General features: G+C 43.7%; 1 protein-coding gene across 1 annotated transcript; it reads right to left on the bottom strand.

Annotated features, from left to right (window-relative positions):
- Positions 1 to 114: 114 nt before the first annotated feature.
- On the bottom strand, positions 115 to 27,593 carry LOC140719032 (parvalbumin, muscle-like). Its single transcript, XM_073033385.1, has 5 exons — positions 27,504 to 27,593; positions 10,335 to 10,403; positions 4,027 to 4,159; positions 779 to 888; positions 115 to 331 (listed from the first exon to the last, which is right to left on the bottom strand). The coding sequence occupies exons 2-5, from the start codon at positions 10,393 to 10,395 to the stop codon at positions 303 to 305; spliced, it is 333 nt and encodes a 110-aa protein (XP_072889486.1). The 5' UTR covers positions 10,396 to 10,403; positions 27,504 to 27,593; the 3' UTR covers positions 115 to 302.

The raw sequence follows: 27,593 nt of genomic DNA, 5'->3' as shown, positions 1-27,593 counted from the left end.
TGTATGTTTCAATGTTTCAGTATAATTGTGACAAATAAAGCTAATCTCTTTATCTTTCTTTAGTGGAGTTGGTTGGAGATTAACTTGAACCTGCAATGAAAGACATAGAGGCCATTTTGTGGGGCTAAATTATCTTTTGACATTTATTTGTTTGACAGCACCTTCCGGCACAAACACGAGTATAAAATGTACAAATAAATAGTAGGAACTATATGGACTTCTCATGAACCGAGGTTCTCCCCAGAGGTCCGTTCTGAATCGGACGGTGAGGGCTAATGGAGACTTGGCTTGGTTCAGTTACTTCATGCTTGACCTACGAGGTTGACAAACTCTGCAAAGAACAAGAATAGAGTAATTTATCAAATAGAAATTTTTGGAGAACTTGCATGTTGTCCCTGTGTCTGTGTGAGTGCTGCACTAAACCTTTTGTGTGTGCCAATGTGAATGACAAAGGCAACAGGCACAGGGGACCACTAACACCTATATGTTCCTCTCCAAGTCAGACACCATGTTGTCTTGGAAATTTATCACCCCTCCTTCATTGTCACTGTGTCTAAACTCTACATCTCTCACTCACTCTCTCTCTGTCACTCACTCTCTCTCTGCCTGTATCTCTGTCTCTTCCCTTTCTTTCTCTCTCTCTCTCTGACTGCCTGTCTCCCTCTCTCCCTCTGTTTCACACATACAAACACACAAAGGCAGAGCTCACTACCTCTTTGTGAAAGGCAATGAACACACCCATATCCCAATTGACAGATACAACATAGAAAATACTAACCTGACTGCCCAATCTTGCCATCATGATCCTCATCACCGGCTGCGAGAAGTGCCTGAATTTCATTATCGGCAAGATCTCTTCCATTGGGTGCAAAGCACTGTAGTATATGTCTATCAATGAAAAAACACAAATGAGTCCACGTCTTCCCAAACTTACCATCCTTGCGATTCCTGCCCATGAACAATTACCTGTCCCTCTAAATTCAATATTCAATATAATAATCTTTCTGTAGTTTTCTGCGTCTGATATCTTCCACGTTTGGAAATCCTGGAAAGGGCTTGGCAGAATAAATGAGTCTGGAGATCAGCATAAGGGGGCTGAGTGTTTTGAGGAACAATTTCTCCACTCAAAGCATTCTGAAAATGGTGACTGGTGAAATTAGGGCCTACAACTGTTTTCTGTGTTTTTTTTCTTCTTCTGTTCCCATAGTTAGCAGGTCCTCCAAGCAAGCTTGCTCTAGGGTTTCTTCAATACATGTCCTTCCATATCTGAGCAATCATAGTAGATTCTAGAAATCCCTAAGTATCAGTCCACAGCCTCCTGTGCTGCAACACTGAGGTCACTCTTAGGTTGGAGGATCATATTCCATCAAAGTAGCCTTTAACCAGATGGCATGAACATTGATTTCTCTGGCTTCCTGCTAATTTTTCTTCCCCCTGCTTTCTCTGGTTAACCATTCTGGTTACTTTGTCTCCCCTTCTCTTCTCTTCATCATCACCTCCCTCTGGTTCCCCTCCTCCTTCCCTTCCACTCATGTTCCCTTCTCCTTCCTTATTAGAATTAATAAAATTAATATAATATAAAGAATTTCTTCTTTAGCTCCTTACCTCTTCCGCCTATCACCTCCCAGCTTCTTTCTTCATCCCGCAACCTGCCCGCCTGTCTGCCTGTAATACCCCCACTTCCCTATCTTCATGTTCTGGCTTCTGCCCTTTTCTTTTCCATCTAAGGATCTCAGCTGAAACATTGACTGCGTATTTCCCTCCATAGATGCTGTGCGACTTGCTGAGTTCCTCTTCGATCATTTTGTATGTGTTGTGGAAATACACAGCATGTTGGACAGCATCTGTGGAGAGGGAAGTTCTGATGGAAAATCAGCACAATACAGCTCCTTAGGCCCACAATGTTGTGCCAACCTCTTAACCTACTCCAATATCAATCTAACCCTTCCCTCTGACATAACCCTCCATTTTTCTGCCATCCATATGACTATTTAAATGTCCTAATGTATCTGCCTCTACCATCATACCTTGCAGCACATTCCATGCATCCACCACCCTCTGAGTAAAGAATTTACCTCTGACATCCCACCTATAATCTCCTACAAACACCTAAAATGTTTGTATTAGTCATTTCGGTGCTGGGAATAAGATTCTGACTATCCACTCTATCATTGCCTCTTATCCTAGCGAACGTTCCACAGATGCTACCTGACTACCTGTCTCCAGTGGTGCCTGTTTTTGCTTCAAATTCCCATCATCCTATGCAACAGGCACCAACGGCTGGAGGAACTCAGCAAGTATGGAGGAGAATGAACAGGTGACTGTGTGGTGGTTTCTTTCGAACTTATAGTCTTTTAACATCTTTGGACTATTTTTACTGTGCCCATGGTCTGTTTTTTTAAAAATCAGTTATGCTATTGGTTGCACTGTTGTAACTATGTGGTTTTGAGCATGTCTTGTAGCTTTAGTTTGTGGTCTTGTTTTGTCTGGTGGGTTTGGAGCTCCTTTCCGGGGAAAGCGCTAAGATGGTAGCAGATATTAATACGTAGCAGCCTCTCTGGACTCTGGATTGGGGATTGCCAAATGTTATGTGGGTTTCCTGGTGTAGATGATCAGCCATGATCTCAGAATGGCGGTGCAGGCTCGAAGGTACTTCTGCACCTATTGTCTATTGTCTGTTTTGTCATGTGCTTTTGTGATATCATTCTGGGGGAACGTTGTCTCATTTTTTAACTGCATTGCATTTGTGGTTTCTAAATGACAATAAACTGAAACTGAACTGAACTGACGTTTCAGGCTGAGTCACATAATTAGTATTGGAAAGGATGGGGCAGAGGCCAGGATAAGAAGGTGGAGGGGGGAAGAAGTGAGAAGCTGGCAGATGATAGCCAGGGGAAAGATGAGGGGTTTGTGGAGGGGGGATGAAGTGAGAAGCTGGCAGATGATAGCCAGGGGAAAGATGAGGGGTTTGTGGAGGGGGGATGAAGTGAGAAGCTGGCAGATGATAGCCAGGGGAAAGATGAGGGGTTTGTGGAGGGGGGATGAAGTGAGAAGCTGGCAGATGATAGCCAGGGGAAAGATGAGGGGTTTGTGGAGGGGGGATGAAGTGAGAAGCTGGCAGATGATAGCCAGGGGAAAGATGAGGGGTTTGTGGAGGGGGGATGAAGTGAGAAGCTGGCAGATGATAGCCAGGGGAAAGATGAGGGGTTTGTGGAGGGGGGATGAAGTGAGAAGCTGGCAGATGATAGCCAGGGGAAAGATGAGGGGTTTGTGGAGGGGGGATGAAGTGAGAAGCTGGCAGATGATAGCCAGGGGAAAGATGAGGGGTTTGTGGAGGGGGGATGAAGTGAGAAGCTGGCAGATGATAGCCAGGGGAAAGATGAGGGGTTTGTGGAGGGGGGATGAAGTGAGAAGCTGGCAGATGATAGCCAGGGAAAAGATGAGGGGTTTGTGGAGGGGGGAAGAAGTGAGAAGCTGGCAGATGATAGCCAGGGGAAAGATGAGGGGTTTGTGGAGGGGGGATGAAGTGAGAAGCTGGCAGATGATAGCCAGGGGAAAGATGAGGGGTTTGTGGAGGGGGGATGAAGTGAGAAGCTGGCAGATGATAGCCAGGGGAAAGATGAGGGGTTTGTGGAGGGGGGATGAAGTGAGAAGCTGGCAGATGATAGCCAGGGGAAAGATGAGGGTTTTGTGGAGGGGGGATGAAGTGAGAAGCTGGGTGAGGATGGGTAGAAGAGGTAAAGGGCTGAAGAAGAAGGAATCTGTTGGATTTCCAACATCTACAGAACCTCTTGTGTTCTTTCAGATCTCAACTCATTCTGAGTGAACACACAGCTTAATGAGGTGAGTGAAATGGACCTGAGGATGTTAACATAATAGGCTGCAAAACAGTGTGGATCACTAGCTGCAAGAGTTCACCGGCAGCTCAATCCAATTCTCATTAGTTCTGGACAATTTCTACCAGATTAATACCCCCAGTGTTCCAACCCATGTTAGGGTTATTGGTCTTGTGCCACTGAGTCTTACTTGAGCTCATCCTCTTCAATGTAGCCACTCTGATCCTTGTCAAGGATTTTGAAGACTTGCTCCACTTCATTCTTAGTCTTCTTCTTCAAACCAACCATGTTGAAGAACACCTTGTGATTGAAGCTTCCGGGCTCTAGACATGGTGCAAAAGAGATAGCATCAGCAGGAAAATATCTTCACTTGTAAGCTTAGCGTAGGCCACATCTTTCAGTAGAACAGTGCCCTTAACATAGCAAAATATTCCAATGGGTATCACCCACATGGAGCCACATATTGAGTTCCCAAGATTCCTAAAGCTCAGCCAAATCACATTTCAATATTATTTAACACTGTTTCCAGTACATAGTGTAAAGGAAAATGAAATAATTTTTACTCTGGATTTGGTGCAGCTCAAAAAACTACACCTTAAGATAACACAATAATAAAAAAACAATAAACACTGTATACATACATAAGATACCTTATATATTGTACATAGATTGTCCATAAAGTGACATAGGCAGTGAAGTGTCTGTGTATAAGGTGATTCTGACAGAGAATGATAAAGTAGTGTTGTCCTGTAGTGTTCTATGGTTCTATAGTGGTGGTGGGGTGGGTTGATGGGTGGTAGTGTTGATCAGCTTTACTACTTGGAGAAAGTAATTTTTGAGTCTGGTGGTCTTGGTGTGGATGATAGGAGTCCATGAGCTGGGTGGGTGGGAACCTTTATGATGTTGCTGGTGTTTTTCCAGCACCATTCTGTATGCATGTCCTTGACAGGCTGGTGCCAGTGATGCGCTGAGCAGTTTTGTCTACCCATTATAGAGCTTTCCGTCACTAAAGTGCAGTTTCTGCATCTTGCACATTAGGATGCTCTCATTTGTCAATGAGGTTGGTATCAAAGAGTAGAGTGCACAGAGGTGAAAAGGGTCAGGAGGGAAAATTGGATAGGTATATGGACAGGAAAGGAGTGGAGGGTTATGGGCTGAGTGCGGGTAGGTGGGACTAGGTGAGATTAAGAGTTCGGCACAGACTAGGAGGGCCAGAATGGCCTGTTTCCGTGCTGTGATTGTTATATGGTTATATGGTTAAAATCCAAGTGCCAACAGGCATGCTGTTAAACACAGAACATAAAGCATACAACACCACAGCACAGGCCCACAATGTTGTGTTGGACCAATTAAAATATTAATCAAATGAGGTCAATGGGACTATGTGGTTAATGGTTTGGCACAGAATAGATGGGCTGAATGGCTTGTTTCTTTGCTGTAGTGTTCTATGACTCTAAATTCCAAGCAGTCACACCCTCTGTGTAAAAAAAACAACAACAAAAAAACTTGTCCCTCACATGTCCTTTGAACTAATCTTCTCTTGCCTTAAATGCATATCCTGTGGTATTAGACGTTTCAACCCTGGATAATAGATGCTGTCTGCCTTCACTATGTATGTCTCTCAATCAGATCTCCCCTCAGCCTCAGACTTGCTCTTAGCAGTGTGCTGCCTCTTTACATTTGACCTACCGAAATACAGCACTTCACATTTGACATGGTTAAACTCCATCTGCCAATTCTCTGCCCATATCTGCAACTGATCTGCTGTATATCCCGCTGTATTCTTTGCCAGTCTTCTATGCTACCCAAACCACCATCAATCTTCATATTATCTCCAAACTTACACACCCACCACATTTTCATCTAGCTCATTTATTCACATTGCAAACAGCAGAAGTCCCAGTACAGATCCCTGCTGAACACCACAAACCACAGGCCTCCAGCTAGAATAAGCCCGATCACTACCATCTGTCTCATATGGGCAAGCCAGTTCTGAATTCAGATGGCCAACTTATCATGGATCAAGTGCATCTTAATCTTTGGGATGAGCCTCCTGAAAGGGACCTGGTCAAGAAATTTATTAAAATCTATGTAACAGCTCTACCTTCATCAATTATCTTCGTTACCTCGTCAAAAATATCAGTCAAGTTACTAAGACACAACTTGCCCCTCACACGCCCATGCTGGCTCTCCCTAATAAAGCCATGGTTTTCCAAATGCTCATAAATCCTACCCCTAAGAATTCCCTCCAGTAACTTATCTACCACTGACGTAAGACTGGTCATAGTTTCCAGTATTATCCCTGCTTCCCTTCTTGAATAATGGAATAACATTAGCTACTTGACAGTCCTCTGGGACCTTGCCTGTGCCCAGAGAGGACATGAATGTATTAGTCAAGGGCCCAGTAATCTCGTCTCTTGCCTCTCTCGATAACTGAGGTTATTCCATCAGGTCTATGGGACATCCACATTACCTCCTTTACCTTGAAACACCCTGGCATATGGCACTGATCTTTATAACTTCCATCACCTTCTTTTTGGTAAATACTGATTTAAGTATTATTTAAGGACTGCATCCAAGTAGCTCTTCCTCCTTTTATCCTGAGTGATGCTATCTTCTCTCTAGTTATCCTCTTGACGTATGTACTTTGGATTTTCTTTAATCCTACTTGCCAAGGACTTTTCATGGCTTACCTAATTCCCGTTTTGAGTTCTTTTCTGGCTTCTTTATACAGCTCAAGGGCTGTTTAGCTTCCTAAGCTTTACCTACTTTACAGAAAACTGAGCTCTGACCAATGACCAATTCGGACATCAGAGGTCTGAAAGAAGGGGATTTCAGTCACGCCCGCTGACTGAGTAGAAAAAGGCAGCATTAGATCATGTCAGCATCAACTGACTTGACCAGCAACCATTGGCGTTTAGGATTGATTAGCAAGAGCAAATTAAAGGAAGGTAGGGGCAAGTGCAGTGGCTACCATAGGAGTCACCACACCCCCAACAGAATCATTGGAGTGGTGACCTTGAGGCTTCAGTGAAAAGAAGCTTCAGTCAGAGAAGGCAAAAAAAGAAAAACTCAAGGTTAAGTTTTTTTCTCCTTCCCTTCTTAAATATCTGCTCAGCTAGGACAGTAGAGATGCCAGGTAGGATAGTTAAATGCAACATGTACAGCAAGGTGGAGGAACTCAGCAGGTCGGGCAGCGTCTGTGGAAACAAGCAGTCAACATTTCGGGCCGAGACCCTTCGTCACGACCGTTGACTGCTTGTTTCCACGGATGCTGCCCGACCTGCTGAGTTCCTTCAGCTTGTTGTACATGTTGCTTTGACCACAGCATCTGCAGTGTACTTTGTGTTTCGGATAGTTAAATGCTCCTCTTGTGAGATGTGGGAAGGCAGGGAGATCTCCAGTGTCCCTGACAACTACAACTGTGAGAGTACATCCAGCTGCAGCTTCTAACAATCCACATTAAAGAGGTGGAGCTGGAACTGGATGAACCATTTGGGAGGCTGAAGAGGTGATAGAGAGGACATACATAGAGGTAGTTAGATCCAAGCTGCGGGGCACGGGAATATAAGTAACAGTAAGGAAGGGGAATGGGGTTAAACAGCCAGTGTGGAGAACCCCTGTATCTGATGCCCTCAAAAGCAGGTATATGACTTTCAATACTGTCAGAGGGATGATCTAAGTCACAGCAGTTGGGTCTCTGGCACTCTGTGACTCAGAAGGGAAGGGGAGGGGAGAGAAGAGACACGCTGTGGTGATGGGGGATTCGTTAGTCAGAGGGATGGACAGGAGGGTCTGTCGGTGAGATTCACGAATGGTATGTTGCCTCCTGGGTGCCAGGTTCTGGACATCTCAGGTCCTTACCATTCTTAAGTGGGAGGATGACCAACCAGAGTTCGTGGTCATCGGTACCTACATGGACATGGGTAGAACGAGTGACGAGGTTCTGCGTAGGGAGTTCAGGGAATTAAGTGCTAAGCTAATGGGCAGGACCTCCAGGATTGTGATCTCAGGATTGCTACCCATGACATGTGCTAGTGAGGCCAGAACTAGGAAGATCATGCAGTGACCGAGGAGATGAAGTAGGAGGGAGGACATAAGTTTTCTGGATCATTGGGCTCTCTTCCAGGGAAGGTGGTACCTGTACAGAAGGGACAGTTAGTGCTGAGGTTGTGGAGGCAGACCTCAGACAGTTAGGAATCTATGAGCATGGTGCATCTGGTGATTTGAGCGGCGTATATTTCAATGCAAGAGGTATTTCAGGAAAGGCAGATGAGCTCAGGGCCTGGATCAACACCTGGAGTTATGGCATTGTAGCCATTAGTGAGACTTGGATGCAGGAGGGGCAGGACTGGCAGCTCAACTGGGGTTCCGTTGATTTAGATGTGACAGAGCAGGAGGGATTAAAGGAGGGGTGGGTTATTGGTCAAGGAAAATGCATGACAGTGCTCTGTCAGGACAGACTGGAGAACTCAACCAGTGAGGCTTTTAGGGTGAAAGAAGGAAGGGTTGACCACGTTAATGGGGCTTAATGGGACCACCTAACAGTCCTAGAAAGTTGGTTAATCTGTAAAGATTAACACCTTCCAGACCCAAAGGACATAAAACAATGCTTCAGTGTTCAAGGCATCACTCCTGCTTTTTAAAAAAAATGTTGCAATTCGGGATTAACACTTCAGACTGTGGTGAGAACCTATTGATTGTGCTTTTTATTTGAGAAGTTTAATAGGAGAAGCAGAAGTTTGAGTGCCCAGGCAACCTTCATGAGTTTATCTGAATCCATAACCACATTTCATAAGCTGTGACACACACGCAATGTTGGAGGAATGCAGCAGGTCAGGCAGCATCTATGGAGGGGATGAACAGTCAATGTTTTGGGCTGAGACCCTTCATCAGGACAGGGAAAGAAGGGGAAGAAGCCAGAATAAGAAGGTGGGGGAGGGGAAGGAGTACAAACTGGCAGGTGATAGTGAGACCAGGTGAGGGGGTAGCTGAGTGTGTGGGGGATGGGAGCTGAGAGGTAATAGGTGGGGGTGGCAAAGCGTTGAAGAAGACATAATCGGATAAGAGAGCAGAGTGGACCATGACGGAAAGGGAAGGAGGAGAGAACCAGAGGAGGATTATGGGCAGATGAGGAGAACAGAAGAGGTGAGTGGGGAACAAGAATGGGGAATGGAAAAAGAGAGAAGGGGGAGGGGGAGAAATTGCTGGAAATTAGAGAAAATGTTATGTGCACAGGCATCTCTGATTCCCAGTTTCCAAGGGCATCATGTAGTTTCTCTTAAGATTAGAATTGCTCTGATAGGAGAGAAGAGAGGGTCATGGGAGAAAGGGAAGGATGAGGGGCATCAGAGAGAGGTGATGGGCAGGTGAGAGGAAGGGAAGGGGTAAGTGGAGAGCAGAATGGGGAATAGAAAAAGAGAGAAGTGTGGGGGGAAGAAATTACTGGAAGGAAGAGTACAAGCTGGCAGATGATAGGTGAGAGCAGGTGAGGAGGAAGGTGGGTGGGTTTGGGGAGGGAGGATGAAGTGAGAAGCTGGGACTTGATAGGTTATAGGTGGGAAGTGATAGTGTGTTTAATATTTGATTCACTAAGTTCCTTTAAAGATAGTAATGTTACAATTTTTACCAAGGGTCAGTGATGTGTGACTCCAGATCAACATGAATGTGGTCATTGGTTTATTTTTTGGCAATGGAACAGTTTGTTTTGAACACCATCCAGGCAGATCATTACCAAACATGAGTACAAGGGAAATCCATAAGAGAATGCAGAATTTTGTGTTACAGTTCCAGAGAAAGTGCAGTGCAGTGCAGTGGACGTGGTGCATGGACCATGAAGAGGTAGATTGTGAAATCAACAGTTCATCACTTAGTGTTTCACTGATCTGTTCAGGAGTCTGGTAACAAAGGGATATAAGATGTCCTTGAACCTGGTGATGCATGTTTTTTGAATCTCTGCCTGATGGAAGCGGGCAGAAGAGAAAGTGCTGGGCTGGAAGGGGTCTTTTGTTATGCTGGCTATTTTCCCAAGGCAGTGGGAGTCCATGGAAGGGAGGTTGGTCTTCATATGGGCTGGGCTGTGTCCTCAACTCTCTGGCTTCTCATTTGTGATCTGCCATCTTCCCAAAGGAAGGGGTTAAATCAGAACTAAATACTATGGGAAACTGAAATTGAAGCAGAGAGTTTTGGAAACTCACAGAACTATGGAGTAAGAGTCGGACAAGAGGACTGATGGTATTGCTCCCAAGAATGGGACCATTGGTCTAAATGGCCTTCTTTTGCTTCACAGTGAATCTTTTCTAAATGCTTGGTGGGTCAGATATCATCCATGGAGGGAGAAGTGAAGGCTTATCAAGTTTTGTTGAAAGGTGACTAGCACGATATACTAACTTTGTTTCTCTTCCCATGCCAATATTTCTTGATGTGAAGCATTTTAAGTGCGACCTTGCAAAACAATGTCCTTATTTCTTGAAACAATAAACTGTAAACTGCACTTACTTTGGAAATTGTCCAGGGCTTTTTTAATGTCGTCCTTGGCAAGCAAATCTGTAATAGTCATCTTCGCAGCTGTTGAGGGAGAGGAAATAGCGTTTGTTTAAATGTTTTGGGCTGAGTCAAAACCTTGACAAATTTTCTAGTTGTTTCTCATATGAAACTTGCAACACAGTTTTGTAACTTGCAACATCTTTTCTGTACAGCAGTTTGATTATCCATCTTCCTGCCTTTAACATTCATACGTTCCTATTTTCCCTTCACAATGATGTGTCTAGCTTCTAAACAGAATCCCTGTCTTTGCTCCTTTTTGCTGATCATCAACATTGTGAATTATTCTGAAAGCTTACTTTTTTTAGCACTTGGAAAGCAAAATCCCATTTAAAGAAGCTGTTTCTATATCAATACCAATGCTGCTGAAATTCAGTTTGTTGTTGCTTTGCAACCTAGATATAATCTGTAGTAAGTTTGGTGTGCATGGGGGCAATACCCAGAAACTAATCTCCTTTATTATTTTGCAGATCTGTTTGAATGTATACTCAGTGGTCACTATATTTTGTACATCTGCTCGTTACTGTAAATATCAGCCAATCAAATAGGAACAACTCAATCATGAAAGCATGCAGGCATGGTCAAGAGGTTCAACTGTTGTTCAGACCAAACATCAGAATGGGGAAGAAATGTGATCAAAATGACTTTGACTGTGGAATGATTGTAGGTGCCAAATGGAGTGGTTTGAGTATCGCAGAAACTGACGATCTCCTGGGGTTATCACCCAAAACAGTCTCTAGTGTTTACAGACAATGGTATAAAAATACAAAAGCATTCAGTGAGTGACAGTTCTATGGGTGAAAATGCCTTGTTAATGAGAGAGATCAGAGGAGAATGGCCAGACTGATTCAAGCTGACGGGAAGGTGACAGTAACACAAATAATCACACGTTACAACAGTGGTGTGCAAGAGAGCATCTCTGAGTGCAGAACACAAAGGGGATGGGAAACAGCAGCAGAAGACCATGAACATACAGAAGATCACTGAGTATATAAGTGGAAGTTCACACTTTAGTAGTCTCTAGGTTGTGTGTGTTTCTGGGGTGGGCATAGATTTTTTTTGGGTGAATGCACAAAGTGTTCTTCCCAGGGAAGTGGAACCAAAAGCTAGAGGGGAAAGACCTAAAAGGGGCCTGAATATTCTTCAGACAGAGAGTGTGTACACATGGAACACCTGCCAAAAAAAGTAAATGAAGCAGATGCAATAATGACATTTAAAAGGCATTAAAAGGTACATGGACAAAACACGGGACAGGCTTGTAGGCACGTTGGTTGGTGTGGATCTGGTGCTTTTGTATCTGACTTTGTAATCCAACACCCTCAGAACTCTTGGTGATAGTCTAAGCAGATTGACTGTTACACTTAATTCAACACTTTTTTTTAAATTCAAGAAACAGAACAAGTTAGTTTTATCGATAAACACAAGAGATTTTGCAGATGCTGAAAATCCAGAGTCACACACACACACACAAAGGAATAAAGAATTGATGTTTTGGGCCGAGATCAGGTGATTTAGACATTGCACACGAATAATATAACTTTTTCAGGAAGCTGGTGAATTTTAAGAGAGAGTGCAATCAAGGGCCTTGGTGTATCCAAAACAAGCAAAGGAAATGGGTCTCCAGGGAACTTAAGTCTGGAAAATGTGTTTACAGAGAATCTGGGAAATGTGTCCCAGGTGAGCTTAAAGAGAATCTAGGAAAAGTGGCCTGTGAGTTTATAGAGAGCCTTGGAAATGGGCTCCCTGTGAGTTTACTGGGGTGCCTGGGAAATGGGGCTACTGTGAGTTTACAGCGGGTCTGGGAACTGGGACCTGTGTTTATAGAGTTTATAGAGAGAATACAGAGGAGATTTACTAGAATGTTACCTGGGTTTCAGCACCTAAGTTACAGGGAAAGGTTGAACAAGTTAGGTCTTTATTCTTTGGAGCATAGAAGGTTGAGGGGGGACTTGACAGAGGTATTTAAAATTATGAGGGGGATGGATAGAGTTGACATGGATAGGCTTTTTCCACTGACAGTAGGGGAGATTCAAACAAGAGGACATGAGTTGAGACTTAGGGGGCAAAAGTTTACGGGAATCACAAGGGGGAACTTCTTTATTAAGAGAGTGGTGGCTGTGTGGAACGAGCTTCCAATAGTAATAGAAGTGGTAGAGGCAGGTTCAATTTTGTCATTAAAAAAAAATTGGATAGGTATATGGACAGGAAAGGAATGGAGCATTACGGGCTGAGTGCAGGTAGATGGGACTAGGTGAGAGTAAGTGTTTGGCAGGGACTGGAAGGGCTGAAATGGCCTGTTTCCATGCTGTAATTGTTATATGGTTATACGGAGTCTTGGAAACAGGGTCCCTGTGAGTTTACAGAGGGTCTGGGAAATGGGGTCTGTGCGAGTTTACACAGATCTCGGCTGCCCCAGCAACCCAGGGCATATTCACAACCCGGACTCCAGCACCAAATGTATCTCTCCCATTTCCTGCAACCTATCTGCCCACCACCCCACTCGGGATAGGGTTCCCCTTGTCCTCACCTACCTCCCCACCAGCCTCCGGGTCCAACGTATAATTCTCCGTAACTTCCGCCACCTCCAATGGGATACCACTACCAAGCACATCTTTCCCTTCCCCCCTTTCTGCTTTCCGCAGGGATCGCTCCCTACGCGACTCCCTTGTCCACTCGTCCCCCCCATCCCTTCCCACCGATCTTCCTCCTGGCACTTATCCTTGTAAGCGGAACAAGTGCCTTTACACTTCCTCCCTCACCACCATTCAGGGCCCCAGACAGTCCTTCCGGGTGAGGCGACACTTCACCTGTGAGTCGGCTGGTGTGGTATACCGCGTCCGGTGCTCCCAGTGTGACCTTTTATATATTGGTGAGACCCGACGCAGACTGTTTCGCTGAACACCTACGCTCTGTCCGCCAGAGAAAGCAGGATCTCCCAGAGGCCTCCAACCTGATGGCACGAACATTGACTTCACTAACTTCCGCTAATACCCCTCCTCCCCTTCTTACCCCATCCCTGACATATTTAGATTTTCCCCCCTTTTTTTTCTCTCTTTCTGCCCATCACTCTGCCTGTTCTCCATCTCCCTCTGGTGCTCCCCCCCCCCCACTTTCTTTCTCCCTAGGCCTCCTGTCCCATGATCCTTTCCCTTCTCCAGCTCTGTATCACTTTTGCCAATCACCTTTCCGGCTCTCAGCTTCACCCCACCCCCTCCGGTCTTCTCCTATCATTTCGTATTTCCCCCTCCCCCTCCTACTTTCAAATCTCTTACTATCTTTCCTTTCAGTTAGTCCTAACGAAGGGTCTCAGCCCGAAACGTCGACAGTGCTTCTCCCTATAGATGCTGCCTGGCCTGCTGCGTTCCACCAGCATTTTGTGTGAGTTGTCCCTGTGAATTTACAGAGGGTCTGGGAAATGGGGTCCCTGTGAGTTTATAGAAAGCCTTGGAAATGGGATTGCTGTGAGTTTACAGAGGGTTTAGGAAATGGGGCATTGTGAGTTTAAAGAGAACATGGAAAATTAAACCCAGAAACTTAATAAGACCAGATGTTAAACTAATGTGATTTCTAAACAATTGGATAGTTTGATTTGTCAGAATTGATTTGTATTACCCCAGGAGTAATTGTCCACAATGCAAAACTGGCTCTAAACCTGAATTCTGTTCACATAGAACAGTACAGCACAGTACAGGCCCTTCGGCCCACAATGTGGTGCCGACCCTTTAAGCTACTCCAAGATCAATGTAACCCTTCCCTTTGTAGCTACACTGGCTGCCTGTAAAGAGACAATTTTGGAGATAGTATATAGTATTACATACTTTGACAATAAATATACTTTGCACTTTGAACATTGTCTCAGAAACCATGATTCACCACCAGCAATTGGGCCCATCATTCAAATGTTACTGTTCATGGGGGCTTGCACTGCAGTATTTGGCCTCTGTCATATTGCAAAAGGAACTTCACTGGTTTGTAAATTGTTGTGAACTGCTCCAAAGTGCTTAAATGAATGCAAATCATAAACACGAGATTCTGCAAATGCTGGAAATCCAGAGTTACAAACAAAATACTGGAGAAACTCATCAGGCCCAGCAGCATCTATGGAGAGGATTAAAGAGTTTCATTTTTAGGCCATGACCCTTCACTAAACTGGAAAGGAAGACGGAAGAAGCCAGAATAAGAAGGTGGGTAAAAGTAAAAAGTACAAGCTAGATGAGGGTGAAGCCAGGTGAGGGGAAGTTAGGTGGATAGGGGAGGGGGGTGATGTGAGCAGCTGGGACATGATGGATGGAAGATGATAGATGGGAGGTGATGAATGGGAGATGGGAGATGATAGATAGTCCTTACCTTAGAAATTCCTAGGGTTACCCATAGCCCTCTATTTTTCTGAGCTCTATGTACCTGTCCAGGACACTCTTAAAAGACCCTATCGCATCCAACTCCACTACTGTTGCTGGCAGCCCATTCCACACACTCACCACTCTCTGCGTAAAAAACTTACCCCTGACATCTCCTCTGTACCAACTTCCAAGCACCATAAAACTGTGCCCTCTTGTGGCAACCATTTCAGCCCTGGCAAAAAGCCTCTGACTATCCACACGATCAATGTCTCTCATCTTATACACCTCTATCAGGTCACTGCTTATCCTCCGATGCTCCAAGGAGAAAAGGCCAAGTTCACTCAACCCATTCTCATAAGGCGTGCTCCCCAATCCAGGCAACATCATTGTAAATCTCCTTTACACCATTTCTATGGTTTTCACATCCTTCCTGTAGTGAGGCTACCAGAACTGAACACAGTACTCTAAGTGAGGTCTGACCAGTGTCCTATATAGCTGCAACATTACCTCTCAGCTCCTAAACTCAGTCCCATGATTGATGAAGGCCAATGGACCATATGTTTTCTGAACCACAGAGTCAACCTGCGCAGCAGCTTTGAGCGTCCTATGGACTCAGTCGCCAAGATCCCTCTGATCCTCCACACTGCCGAGAGTCTTACCATTAATACTATATTCTGCCATCGTATTTGACCTACCAGAATGAACCACCTCACACTTCTCTGGGTTGAACTCCATCTGCCACTTCTCAGCCCAGTTTTGGATCCTATCAATGTCCCGCTGTAACCTCTGACAGCCCTCCACACAATCAACAAACCTCCAATATTTGTGTTTTCAGCAAATTTATTAACCTATCCCTCCACTTCTTCATCCAGATCATTTATAAAAATCACAAAGAGTAGAGCTCCCAGAACAGATCCCTGAGGCACTCCACTGGTGACCAACCTCTATGCAGAATATGACCTGTCTACGATCACTCTTTGCCTTCTGTGGGCAAGCCAGTTCTAGATCCACAAAAAAATGTCCCTTTGGATCCCATGCATCCTTACTTTCTCAGTAAGCCTTGCATGGGGTACCTTGTCAAATGCCTTGCTGAAATACATATACACTACATCTACTGCTCTACATTCATCAATGTGTTTAGTCACATCCTCAAAAAATTCAAACAGATTTGTAAGGCATGACCTGCCCTTCACAAAACCATGCTGACTATTCCTTGTCATATTATGCCTCTCCAAATGTTCATAAATCCTGCCTCTCAGGATCTTCTCCATCAACTTACCAACCACTGAGGTAAGACTCACTGGTCTATAATTTCCTGGGCTATCTTGAATAAGCAAATAACATCCGTAACCCTCCAATCCTCTGGAACCTCTCCTGTCCCCATTGATGATGTAAAGATCATGGTCAGAAGCTCAGCAATCTCCTTCCTTGCCTCCCACAGTAGCCTGGGATACATCTCATCCGGTCCCGGTGACTTATCCAACTTGATGCTTTCCAAAATCTCTAGCACATCCTCTTTCTTAATATCTACACACTCAAGCTTTTCAGTCCACTGTAAGTCATCCCTACAATCACCAATGATAGATGGGAGGTGATAGATGATAGAGGGGAGGTGATATTGTGTTTAATATTTGAAAGGCTTAGATCACATTTCATCCCCCTTTTAATGTTTGGTCTGAACAACAACTTGAACCTCCTCACTGTGTCTACTTGATCTGAGTTGCTGTGGAAGAGGTGAAGGGCTGAAGAAGACAGTATCTGATAGGAGTTGATCATGTAGGAAAGGGAAGGAAGAGGGGCACCTGAGGGAGGTGATAGGCAGGTGAGGAGAAGAGAAGGGGTACGAGGAGAGCAGAATGGAGAAGGGGGAAAGGGGAAAGGGAAAAAAATTACCTGAAGTTAGAAAAATCGATATTCATACCATCAGAAGGAGGCTACCCAGGCAGAATATGACTGGTTGCTGCCCCAGTCTGAGTGGCTGCATTGTGGCTGTAGATGAGGCCACGGCCCAATATGTCAGAATGGGAATGGGCAGTGGAATTAAAAGAGTTGGGCACTGGGAAATCCTGTTTGCAATAGTGTAGGAAACCAGAGGCTTGGCCTGGTTTCCATTCTGGCTCTGAGAGGCACTAAACAAGCTGTGCTATTTCTATGTGAAAATGAATGGGAGGTGGGATTAACGTTGCAAAGGATAATTGTGCCTCCTTGTCAATCTTGTTTTGTTGGGAATTCCTGGGCATTCATCCCAGCCTCCAAAACATTTGCTGCATTGCTCTGCTTGCATGCCTTAGCAAAGTCCAGAGTGGCTCTACAGACCAACACAGGTGGACGGTGCCGAGGGAACCATTAATGAGGCTAGTGGAGTAACCCCAGCCTCCTCCATTATGCAAGCACTGACCTTGGTTACTTAGATTCAGAGAAAGCCAGAGCTTCAAATGAAAAATAGTTATTTTAGAATCCCTAAGTAATAGTTGGATTAACACAGGTGATTCTGCAGATGCTGAAAATGCCGAGCAGCACGCTCACAAGATGCTGGAGGGGCTCAGCAGGTCAGGCAGCATCTATTGAGAGATGTAAACAGTCAACATTTTGGGTCAAGGTCCTTAATTAATAGAACCATAGAACACTACGGCACAGTACAGGCCCTTCGGCCCTCCATGTTGTGCCGACCCATATAATCCTTAAAAAAAGTACTAAAACCACACTAACCCATTACCCTCCATTTTTCTTTCATCCATGTGCCTGTCCAAGAGGCTCTTAAATACCCCTAATGTTTTAGCCTCCACCACCATCCGTGGCAAGTCATTCCAGGCACTCACAACCCTCTGTGTAAAAAAACTTACCCCTGATGTCTCCCCTAAACTTCCCTCCCTTAATTTTGTACCTATGCCCTCTGGTGTTTGCTATTTGTGCCCTGGGAAACAGGTACTGACTATCCACCCTATCTATGCCTCTCATAATCTTGTAGACCTCTATCAAGTCCCCTCTCATTCTTCTATGCTCCAAAGAGAAAAGTCCCAGCTCTGCTAACCTTGCTTCATATGACTTGTTCTCCAATCCAGGCAACATCCTGGTAAATCTCCTCTGCACCCTCTCCATAGCTTCCACATCCTTCCTATAATGAGGTGACCAGAATTGAACACAATACTCTAAGTGCTATCTCACCAGAGATTTGTAGAGTTGCAACATGACCTCTCCACTCTTGAACTCAATCCCCTTGTTAATGAAGCCTAGCATCCCATAGGCCTTCATAACTACCCTATCAACCTGTGCAGCGACCTTGAGGGATGTATGGATTTGAACCCCAAGGTCCCTTTGTTCATCCACGCTCTTAAGTAACTGACCATTAATCTTGTACTCAGTCTTCTGGTTTTTCCTTCCAAAATTCATCACCTCAAACTTGTCTGGATTGAACTCCATCTGCCATTTTTCTGCCCAACTCTGCAGCCTGTCTACATCCTCTTGTAACCTTTGACAACCTACAGCTCCATCTACAACTCCTCCAATCTTCATGTCATCTGCAAACTTACTCACCCATCCTTCCACCTCTACATCCAGGTCATTTATAAAAATCAGAAATAGCAGGGGTCCCAGGTCAGATCCCTGCAGCACTCTAATATATTATTAGAATATTAATTCTTCACAATAGATAAAATATACTCAGTGACCACTTTATTTATTACATACTGTACCTAATAAAGAGGCCACTTCCGTGATTGTCTGTTGCTGTAGCCCATCTATTTCATGGTTCGACTTGTGCTCTTCAGAGATGCTTGTCTGCACACCACTGTTGTAGCGTGTGGTTATCTGCATTACTGTCTCCTTCCTGTCAGTTTAAACAGTCTCCTTACAGATAGTAAAAGGAATTAAACCCAGGTCACTGGCACTGTGATAGTGCTATCCTCACTAAAAGCCTTCTCTGTCTACTGAAGCATCTGGCCCATGTAAGGATGGCCATGTAAAGATGGCCCATGGAGGCCACCTGGCCCACATAAGTTCCAGTGGAGCAAGCCATTCCAATCTCCTCTTACATCCCTGCAATTTATTCTCCTGTACTCAGTCTCATCATAATGTTTGATGGCATTTGACATATCATCAGCTCACAGATTTAATGTCCTTCACTTACGCCAATACCTATTTATAGTGGGGATGTTCACAATGCTACCGGCAAGCAGGCAATTGTCAGAGTACTTGAAACCTGATAAAGAAATTAATTAAGAAGATGCTAGCTGTGCGATTTGTATCTTAATTAAGGTTCTCAGCTGCCAGGCCTAATGAGTGCCTGGACTTTGGAATAATAAAGGACAATTGTTATGTCCGTGTACGCTTCCCGGGCTCTGGGCTCCGGACGGGGAGTTTCATGTGTACATTCAAAAACCAACACACCCAAGGGTATGTTATGGGCAGTCCGCAAGTGTTGTCACACATTTTGGCTCCAACGTAGCCTGCATTGTTCAGCAGGTGCACAGAGGGAAAGGGCCGCACGATCCAGGTTAATGAGTCTCCGGAACTTCGGACCCGTAACATGCTAACTGTGTTTCTTTCTCCTAATCTTCTGAATGATTCCTGCATTTTCGGATTTCATTCTATTAGCCAGCAAATCTAGACTGAAACACACTGGATCAATAGGCCAGCACGGTGAGAATAGCACTATTACAGCGCCAGTGACCTGGGTTCAATTCCTGCCACTATCTGTAAGGAGTTTGCATGTACACCCCTGACCACATGGGTTTCCTCCCATTTTTCAAAGAGTTAGTAGATTAATTGGCCACATGGATGTAATTGGGCTGTGCAGATTTGTTGGGCCAGAAGGGCCTGTTAACATGCTGTATCTCCAAACATAAATTTAGAAAAATAAAAAAAAGATATCTGCCATAATATGGAGATGTTTTTTACATTTTTTGACTCTCTTTCACATTCACCTAAGACAGACTGGGACTAAACCTTAAGTCCCACCTCTAACAGTGCAAAGCTCCCTCAGATCATATATACAAGATGCTGATATACAGATGCTGAAAATCCATGCTAACACACACAAAATGCAGGTCAGGCAGCATCTATGGAGTGGATGTGGAGAGCATGTTTCCTATATTGGTGGGGTGGGGGGGGGGGATGCGTGGGGAGTCTTAGACCAGAGGACACAGGCTTAGACTAGAAGGATGTCCCTTTAGACCAGAGGTGAGGAGATGCGGCTTTAGCCAGAGGGTGGTGAATCTGTGGAATTCATTACCACAGACAGCTGTAGCTCCTGTATTTAAAGTGGAGATTGACAGATTCTTGATTAGTGTAGGCATCAAAAGTTCAAGGAGAAGGCAGGAGAATGGGGTTGAGAAGAATAATAAATCAGCCATGATGGAATGGTGGAGCAGACTCAATGGGCCAAATGACCTAATTATGCTCCAATGTTTTATAGTCTTATAGAAAGGCTGAGACCCTTCATCTTCATTCCTCTCCATAGATACAGCCTGTCTGCTGAGTTCCTCCAGCATTTTATGCATGTTTCTCCTTCAGATGTTGCCTCTGGAACATAGACAAGACCAGGGGTTGGTCATTTGGCCCTTAGTTCCTTCTGCTCAATCAATAAGGTCTTTTAGCTAGGCAAGCTAAGCGTACTCGGGTCCCTGTGAATGGTCTCAGCCTGTCAGGCATGAAGATTAGGCCAGGTTTTATCCTGACTACTTGTGAGGTATAAATGAAACTGAATCTGATATATTGGTGGAGACCTGATACACTGGGTTATGTGAAGAACCTATCAACTGTTCCCTTCTTTATCAGCCATTCTGACTTGGTCAGCTAAAGATCATCTAAAGATCAGGAAGGAAAGCTAGAAGGTTTACAAAGTGCAGTGGCAGACTCCATTGGAGAATAGCACAGCAGAGAAAAATTCTATCTCTTTGGAATATACTCAGTGGCCACTTTATTAGGTACACCTGCAGTACTCGTTTATTCAAATATCTTATCAGCCAATTAAGTGGTAGCAACTCAGTGCATAAAAGCACATAGACAGTGGTCAAGAGGTGCAGTTGTTGTCCAGATCAAACATCAGAATGGGGTGTTGACCGTGGAATGATTGTTGGTGTCAGACAGGGAGGTTTGAGTATCTCAGAAACTGCTGAACTCCTGGGATTTTCACGCACAATATTCTCTCAAGTCTATAGAGAATAGTATGAAAAACAAAAAGCATCCAGTTCTGTGGGTGAAACTGCCTTGTTAATGAGATAGGTCAGAGGAGAATGGCTATACTGGTTCAAGGTGACAGTAACTCAAATAACCACACATTACAACAGTTGTGTGCACAAGAGCATTTCTGAATCTTGAAGTAGGTGGTCCACAGCAGCAGAAGATCACAAACCTACATCTGTGGCCACTTTATTGGGTAAAGGAGATGCCTAGAAAAGTGATTCTACATGTAAGTCCAGCTTCTCCTGCTACAGTGTGATTTACAAGATCTGCTTAATGGGTGGGAACTTCACTCAAATACAGTTGGACGAGATATCAGCTAATTTATCTGAAGATAATAATCACTGGGTAAGACTTTGTCCACAAAATGGAGAAAATAGGGGTCAAATATCATACGCTACTTGTGTTTGGATCTGGTAAAGGGTAATATGATGTTATAAGGGAGAGGAATGGAGCTTTTACAGTGACAGAATTTTTCCAGTGTTTGTGGATTAATGTCAATGGAGTGGAGCCAGTTGGTTATTTCCAGCTGGCTGTGGTTCTAACTACAAAAGATCCAGCTGAGAGTGAATTAATGGAATTGTACACTCTAAAGTTGATGGGACTGGCTCCAAGCTATTGCTGCAGAATAAACACAAGGAATTATTACCACACCATGCACCATTTGAGACCATCTCTGAAATATTTATGTGGAACAGTTATCAACTTGTGAACATCCTACCAGCCAATCCACAATCTCTTAGAACAATTACTCTCAGGAAGGAGGTACAGGAGCATCAAGACTAGGACTGCAAGACTGGATAAAATCTTCTTCCCCTAGGCTGTGAGATTAATGAATACCCTGCCACTACTGAGGTCTCCCCTGTCAGTAGGACATTGAGCTGTTTACTTTTACTGCTTACCTGTACTGCACACTTCACATCACGCATCTCGAATCATTGTACTGTGCAAAAGTCTTAGGCACATATACCGTATAGCGAGGGTGCCTAAGAACTTTGCACCATACTGCAGTAATTTAATGTATTGCACTGTTGCCATGAAAAAAATAAATTCGTGATGTATGTGAGTGATGATAAACCTGATTCTGATATGGGTCTCTATTGTGGACTGAGAGTGGGAAGGGGGTAGAGAGAGGGGATTCATGTTGGGAAAAGGGGAAGGGAGAGAGGAGGGAGTGGGAAGTACCAGAGAGACATTCTGTAATGATCAATAAACCAATTGTTTGGAATCAAATGGCCTTGCCTGATATCAATAAATTAGAGAGAGTGCAGAGACGATTTACTAGGATGTTACCTGGGTTTCAGCACTTAAGTTACAGAGAAAGGTTGAACAAGTTAGGTCTCTATTCATTGGAGTGTAGAAGGTTGAGGGGGGATTTGATCGAGGTATTTAAAATGTTGAGAGGGATAGATAGAGTTGACGTGAATAGGCTGTTTCCATTGAGAGTAGGGGAGATTCAAACGAGAGGACATGATTTGAGAGTTAGGGGGCAAAAGTTTAAGGGAAACACGAGGGGGTATTTCTTTACTCAGAGAGTGATAGCTGTGTGGAATGAGCTTCCTGTAGAAGTAGTAGAGGCCAGTTCAGTTGTGTCATCTAAGGTAAAATTGGATAGGTATATGGACAGGAAGGGAGTGGAGGGTTATGGGCTGAGTGCGGGTAGGTGGGACTAGGTGAGATTAAGAGTTCGGCACGGACTAGGAGGGCCGGAATGGCCTGTTTCCGTGCTGTGATCGTTATATGGTTATATATGGTTATATGGTCTCAGGGCTGGGCGTGTTTGCACCCATGCACCCCTACCCCTGGCACCTCTGATCTGCCTCATGTCCCACATCCCTCCCTCACCATTCCCAACATCCTTTGTTCCTGCCAGATTTACAAATCTGCTCTCCGTTCCACATTGACAAAAACAAAGCTGTGCAAAATCTAAGGCACCCTAGCTATACCTATGTGCCCAAGACTTTTTTATGGTGCTGTATATTTTACTAAATTATTTGTGTTAATATTTTGTTTTATGTGCTCTGTGTGATATACAGTATGTATAGTGGGTGCATCTTGCTCCGGAGAAATGTTGTTTTGTTTAGTTGTATATGTGTACAATCAGATGACAATACACTCGAAGTTGAAGACTCCAAACCAAATATTAAGAGGAGGATGAGGTTAATAACTCTGTCCTTTTAGATAAATAACCAGGACTGGTAATGCCAGATCAGGTGAGGAATTGATAGAGGGATGGCATAACAACAAGAAAACATTTCTTTTTGTCTACATATACATAGGGAATGAATGTCACTGGGCTCATCCTCAGATACAGGTGTTGGTTCATGATGTAGTCATGTCTGAGGCAGATGGCTGGGAGAGTGCTTAGAGATATGCACACAGACATCCAGAAAACTGTGCTAAAGTATTTTGAAACCAAATAGTGCTCAGCCATCCTTTAGCAATTTATCCCTGGTATGTGTTGACATTCAAAGTTATTATCAATGTAAGTCTATGTTACCACATACAGCCCGGAGATACATTTCCTTTTAGGCACTTACAAGGAAAAAAGAAATACGATAGAATTAATGAAAAACACTTACAAGCTGATGGGGTGTAGATCAAATCGACAGCCAGAAACTTTTTGCAAGGGGGAAAATGGCTAATACAAGAGGGCAGAATTTGGATGTGATTGGAGGGAAGTCAGCGGTAACTTTTCTACACGATGAGTGGTGAGTGTATGAAAAGCACTGCCAGGAGAGGTGAAGAGGAAGATACATTACAGACATTTAAGAGTCTTGGATTGGCATGTGGAGGACTATGTGGGAGGGAAGAGTTGGTAGGTCAAAAGGTTGGCTCGACATTGTGGGTCGAAGGGCCCTTACTATGTTGTAATGTTCTACAGTATGTTCTATTAAAAGACAAAGACTGACAAACAGCCAATGTGCAAACGAAGACAATCTGCAAATAAAAATAATACTGAGAACATGAGTTGTAAAGAGACCTTGAAAGTGAGTCTGTAGGTCGTAGAATCAGTTTAGAGTTGTGACTGAAGTTATCCATGATGTTCAGGATCCTGCCAGTTGTAGGATATTAACTATTCCTGAATCTGATGGTGTGAGACCTCATGGGAAAATGGGGAGTGAGGAAAAAGGGTTTCGATAGGCCTTCCCAACCAGCTTAATCAGAATCAGAATCACTTTATTGCCAGTAAGTGAAACACACCAGAACTGATTGTGGTTCGGTGCCAAACATAAAAACAGGACAATATCATAACAGACAACACAACAGCAACCACCAGTTTACAAGACAATAGTGCAAATGGCCATGAGCAATCAATGGTTAGCAGAAGAGTCACATGTGCAAACATCAATAATCAAACTGAAATAAATGAACAGACTCAATAATTCTCAACAGAACAAGGAGATCAGGAAAGACCAACTAACAGATATTGTACAGGGACAGTTAGGGTATTACACCTGAGTGAGTTTGTTGAGAATCTGGATAGCTATGGGAAAGTTGCTTTGGAGACGACATGTATTTCTGGTGATGATGGACCTGTAAGTGCATCCAATGTGCATCCTATAGCATAACCACTTCAGAGGAATTGATTTGCCAGGCTTGTGGCCAATTTGATGTCTGTCATTTGATGAACAATCTCTCACAATAACACCACATTGTAGGCCTTGTTCCCATGGTAACTCACTGTGACATTGGTTGTGAAAATAATCTTGCTTTAAGGCGGTCACCCATTTGTTACTTACTGTGCTCTACACTGCAGTTCTGTGTGTAGGGTATACCAAAATATATCCTTTAATAGACCCTTAAGTAAACTACATACACTATTAAATGCTATTCAATATCCCTGTTGCTTCATTTATTTATGCCTCTGGATGCTTCCTAATCAAAATGTGTGTCATGAAAAGAGAGAGAGAGGAAAGAGGAGAAAGAGAGAGAGGGAGAGATGGACAAGTATAGAGGGCAATAGAATGATGGAGAGAGAAAAAGTCAGAGAAATGGAGAGACAAAGGTAAAAAGAGAAAGATAGAGATAGATAGATGGAAAGAGAGTAGAGACAGAGAGAGATTGAGAGAGATAAATAGATAGAAAGGTAGAAACAGTGGGTGAGAGCAAGAAATGTTAGCACTGTTGGAAGGAGGGAACTGCTATTGTCGATAGCCGGTGTGTCAATATTAAGGTCTGCTGGTTAATTCTGGGCAGGTAAGATGGAATGCAAGGCTCCCTCCATCCCACAATTTCACTCAGTCCTGACTTCCGAGGAACGCCCTCACCTGTGCTAACCGTCTTTTATACACATGCCAACCACTCACAAGATCAATGGCTCATCTGTTCCGACTGGAAACTCCAAATTGACATGGCTGCTGAAGTTATTGGATGACAAGAAGCTCTTCCATTGTGGACGACCCCAGATTGTCCTGTCTATCTCTCTCTCACTCACTCACACACACACACACACACACACACACACACACACACACACACACACACACACACACACACACACACACACACACACACACACACACACACACACACGTATTGTCCCTGCTTCATGTAGTAAACATTGCAGCAATTTTGTACATAGCACACTCCCATTAATAATGAGGATGTAATAAGCAAAATTTTGGTTGAAGTTGAAATATGAGCCGAAGTATACAGATTGGGAGGAGTCCCCTGGTCTTCACAGTGGTGCTGAGAGATCTCAAAGGTAAACATGCCCTGGTTTAATGTGTCATATCTGGCAGTGTGGTTTTCCTGTTGCAAAGCATTAATAAGTTCTGTGTCTCAAAGACAGGATGAGATCTTGAACTAAGTGAATGAAACCAGGATTGATTGTTTCTTAATTTCCTAAGTCTTCATTTTATCTAGTCTATTTCCTTCACTTGTGCCTTGACCTGTATCTCAGTGGAAAGAACTGGCTTGTCCTATTGCTAACTGTGTGTCAACTCTACACCACACTAGGAAGGAGTAAACTGAAGCCCTTGATTAGGGCAGGGAGGAGGTGAGGGGGTGGAAATCAAAAGTTTCAAGCAATCCATAGTAACGGTACACACTTGTGAGCTGAACACAGACTGGATCGGACACGGAGCAACCTGATTCCGGTTTAACTTGACTGCAGAGCAGACAGCCAGTCACCCTTTATTTCAAGCATAAAGCCGGAAAGGCCAGAGGCTATATTTTGCACTGTTTCTCAATAAATAATAAAAAAGTAAACAAGAACAATCCCAGGATTGATAGAGTTTACATATAAAGAGTGTTTGATGGCTCTGGGCCTGTACTTGTTAGATTTTCGAAGAATGAGGGGTTATCTCATTGAGGCCTATTGAATATTGAGAGGGCTGGATAAAGTAGAAATGAAGAGCATGTTTTCAACAGTGAGAGACTCTAGGACTGGGGAGTACAGCCTCAGAATACAAGGACGTCCTTTTATAATAGAGTTGAGGAGGAATTTCTTTAGCCAGAGAGTGGTGAAGCTGTGAAATGTATTGCCACAGATGCCTATGGAGACCAAGTCATTTGGTATATTTAATGCAGAGGTTAATGGGTCATTGATTAGTAAGGATAGACAGAAGAATGGGGTTGAGAAGGAAAATAAATCAACCATAGTGAGATAGCAGGGCAGATTGATGGGCCAAATGGTCTAATTCTGCTCCAATGTTCTGTGATCTAAAACATAGCTGATAAAATAAAACTCTATTGGAAATCATTTGAACTAAGCCCAGTGGCATGCAAGGGGCAATAACAAATTGCCCTTCATTACAATCCATGCCCAATGAAACAGAGGCAGGCACAAAATAGACATTCAACTCACCATCAATACAAACATTATAAAACTCTGAAGACGCCAATGTTATTAAAGCATGTTTTCTCTAATTAGAGTTGTAGCATAATACAGCAGATAAACAGACCATTTAGCCCAGCTCATCCATTCTGACCGAGAACCCCGTCTAGGCTAGTCCCATTTGTCCCATGTCCCTCTAACTTTCTTCCATCCAAATATCTCATGGGTGCTATTATTGTTACTTGTCTGAAATGTTTTACTAAGCAATATCCTAATTTGAATCTGGTCTCACACCAAAACTAAAACCATTTGTTTCTAATTTATTAGTATGAACTTCCTAATTCCTAATTGTATTCTGACAATGAGGTCCCAAGTTTATAAGATGATTTGAACCACACTTAGATTGTAAAATATACCAAGCACAATAAAACTCAGAGAACTGATTGAAAAGGTTCCACAATTCCTGTGCAGTTCTAAATGTAAAAACCTTCAATATTTGATTTCAAGGATAATACCCTCTCGCTTACTGATCGTGGCAGAATCTGTCTTGTTTTCATTAGTAATTTCCCTTCAAAGTCAAATTGTTACTAAAGCTTAGTTTCTTGGTTTTCCTTTATTCCTGTTTCCTTCCTCTCACTTGTTATTCTTTCATACTTTCTCCCTCATTCCTTTTTGAAAATATTTTTTCTTTACAACCTCTCCCTCTAGTTCTCTTGGCTAAGCATTCAGCCTTTTCTCTTCATTAGCTCCAAGATCCCCTTCAAGTTCTTTAAGTTCATCTTCCGAGATCTCCTGATGTAAACGTCCAGTGAAGGGACTTACCTTTAGGTTTGGTGAAGGGCTGCAAGAATTAGGAGGTGGTAGAGGAAGGTGCAATGGTAATGATCAAATCAGCAACGATCCTTATGTACT

This window comes from Hemitrygon akajei, chromosome 31 (assembly GCF_048418815.1).
Source record: "Hemitrygon akajei chromosome 31, sHemAka1.3, whole genome shotgun sequence".
Taxonomy (NCBI): Eukaryota; Metazoa; Chordata; class Chondrichthyes; order Myliobatiformes; family Dasyatidae; genus Hemitrygon; species Hemitrygon akajei.
Note: the sequence above shows the minus strand (reverse complement) of the source record. Positions and strands in the feature narration are given on the sequence as shown.

Excerpts from the sequence above, each read along its gene's own strand:
- LOC140719032 (XM_073033385.1), bottom strand. The coding sequence starts at position 10,395 with ATGACTATTACAGATTTGCTTGCCAAGGACGACATTAAAAAAGCCCTG. Across the intron at positions 4,160-10,334 it reads AGCCCTGGACAATTTCCAAA|AGCCCGGAAGCTTCAATCAC; the intron begins GTAAGTGCAGTT and ends CACCATGTCTAG. Across the intron at positions 332-778 it reads TGGCAAGATTGGGCAGTCAG|AGTTTGTCAACCTCGTAGGT; the intron begins GTTAGTATTTTC and ends TGTTCTTTGCAG.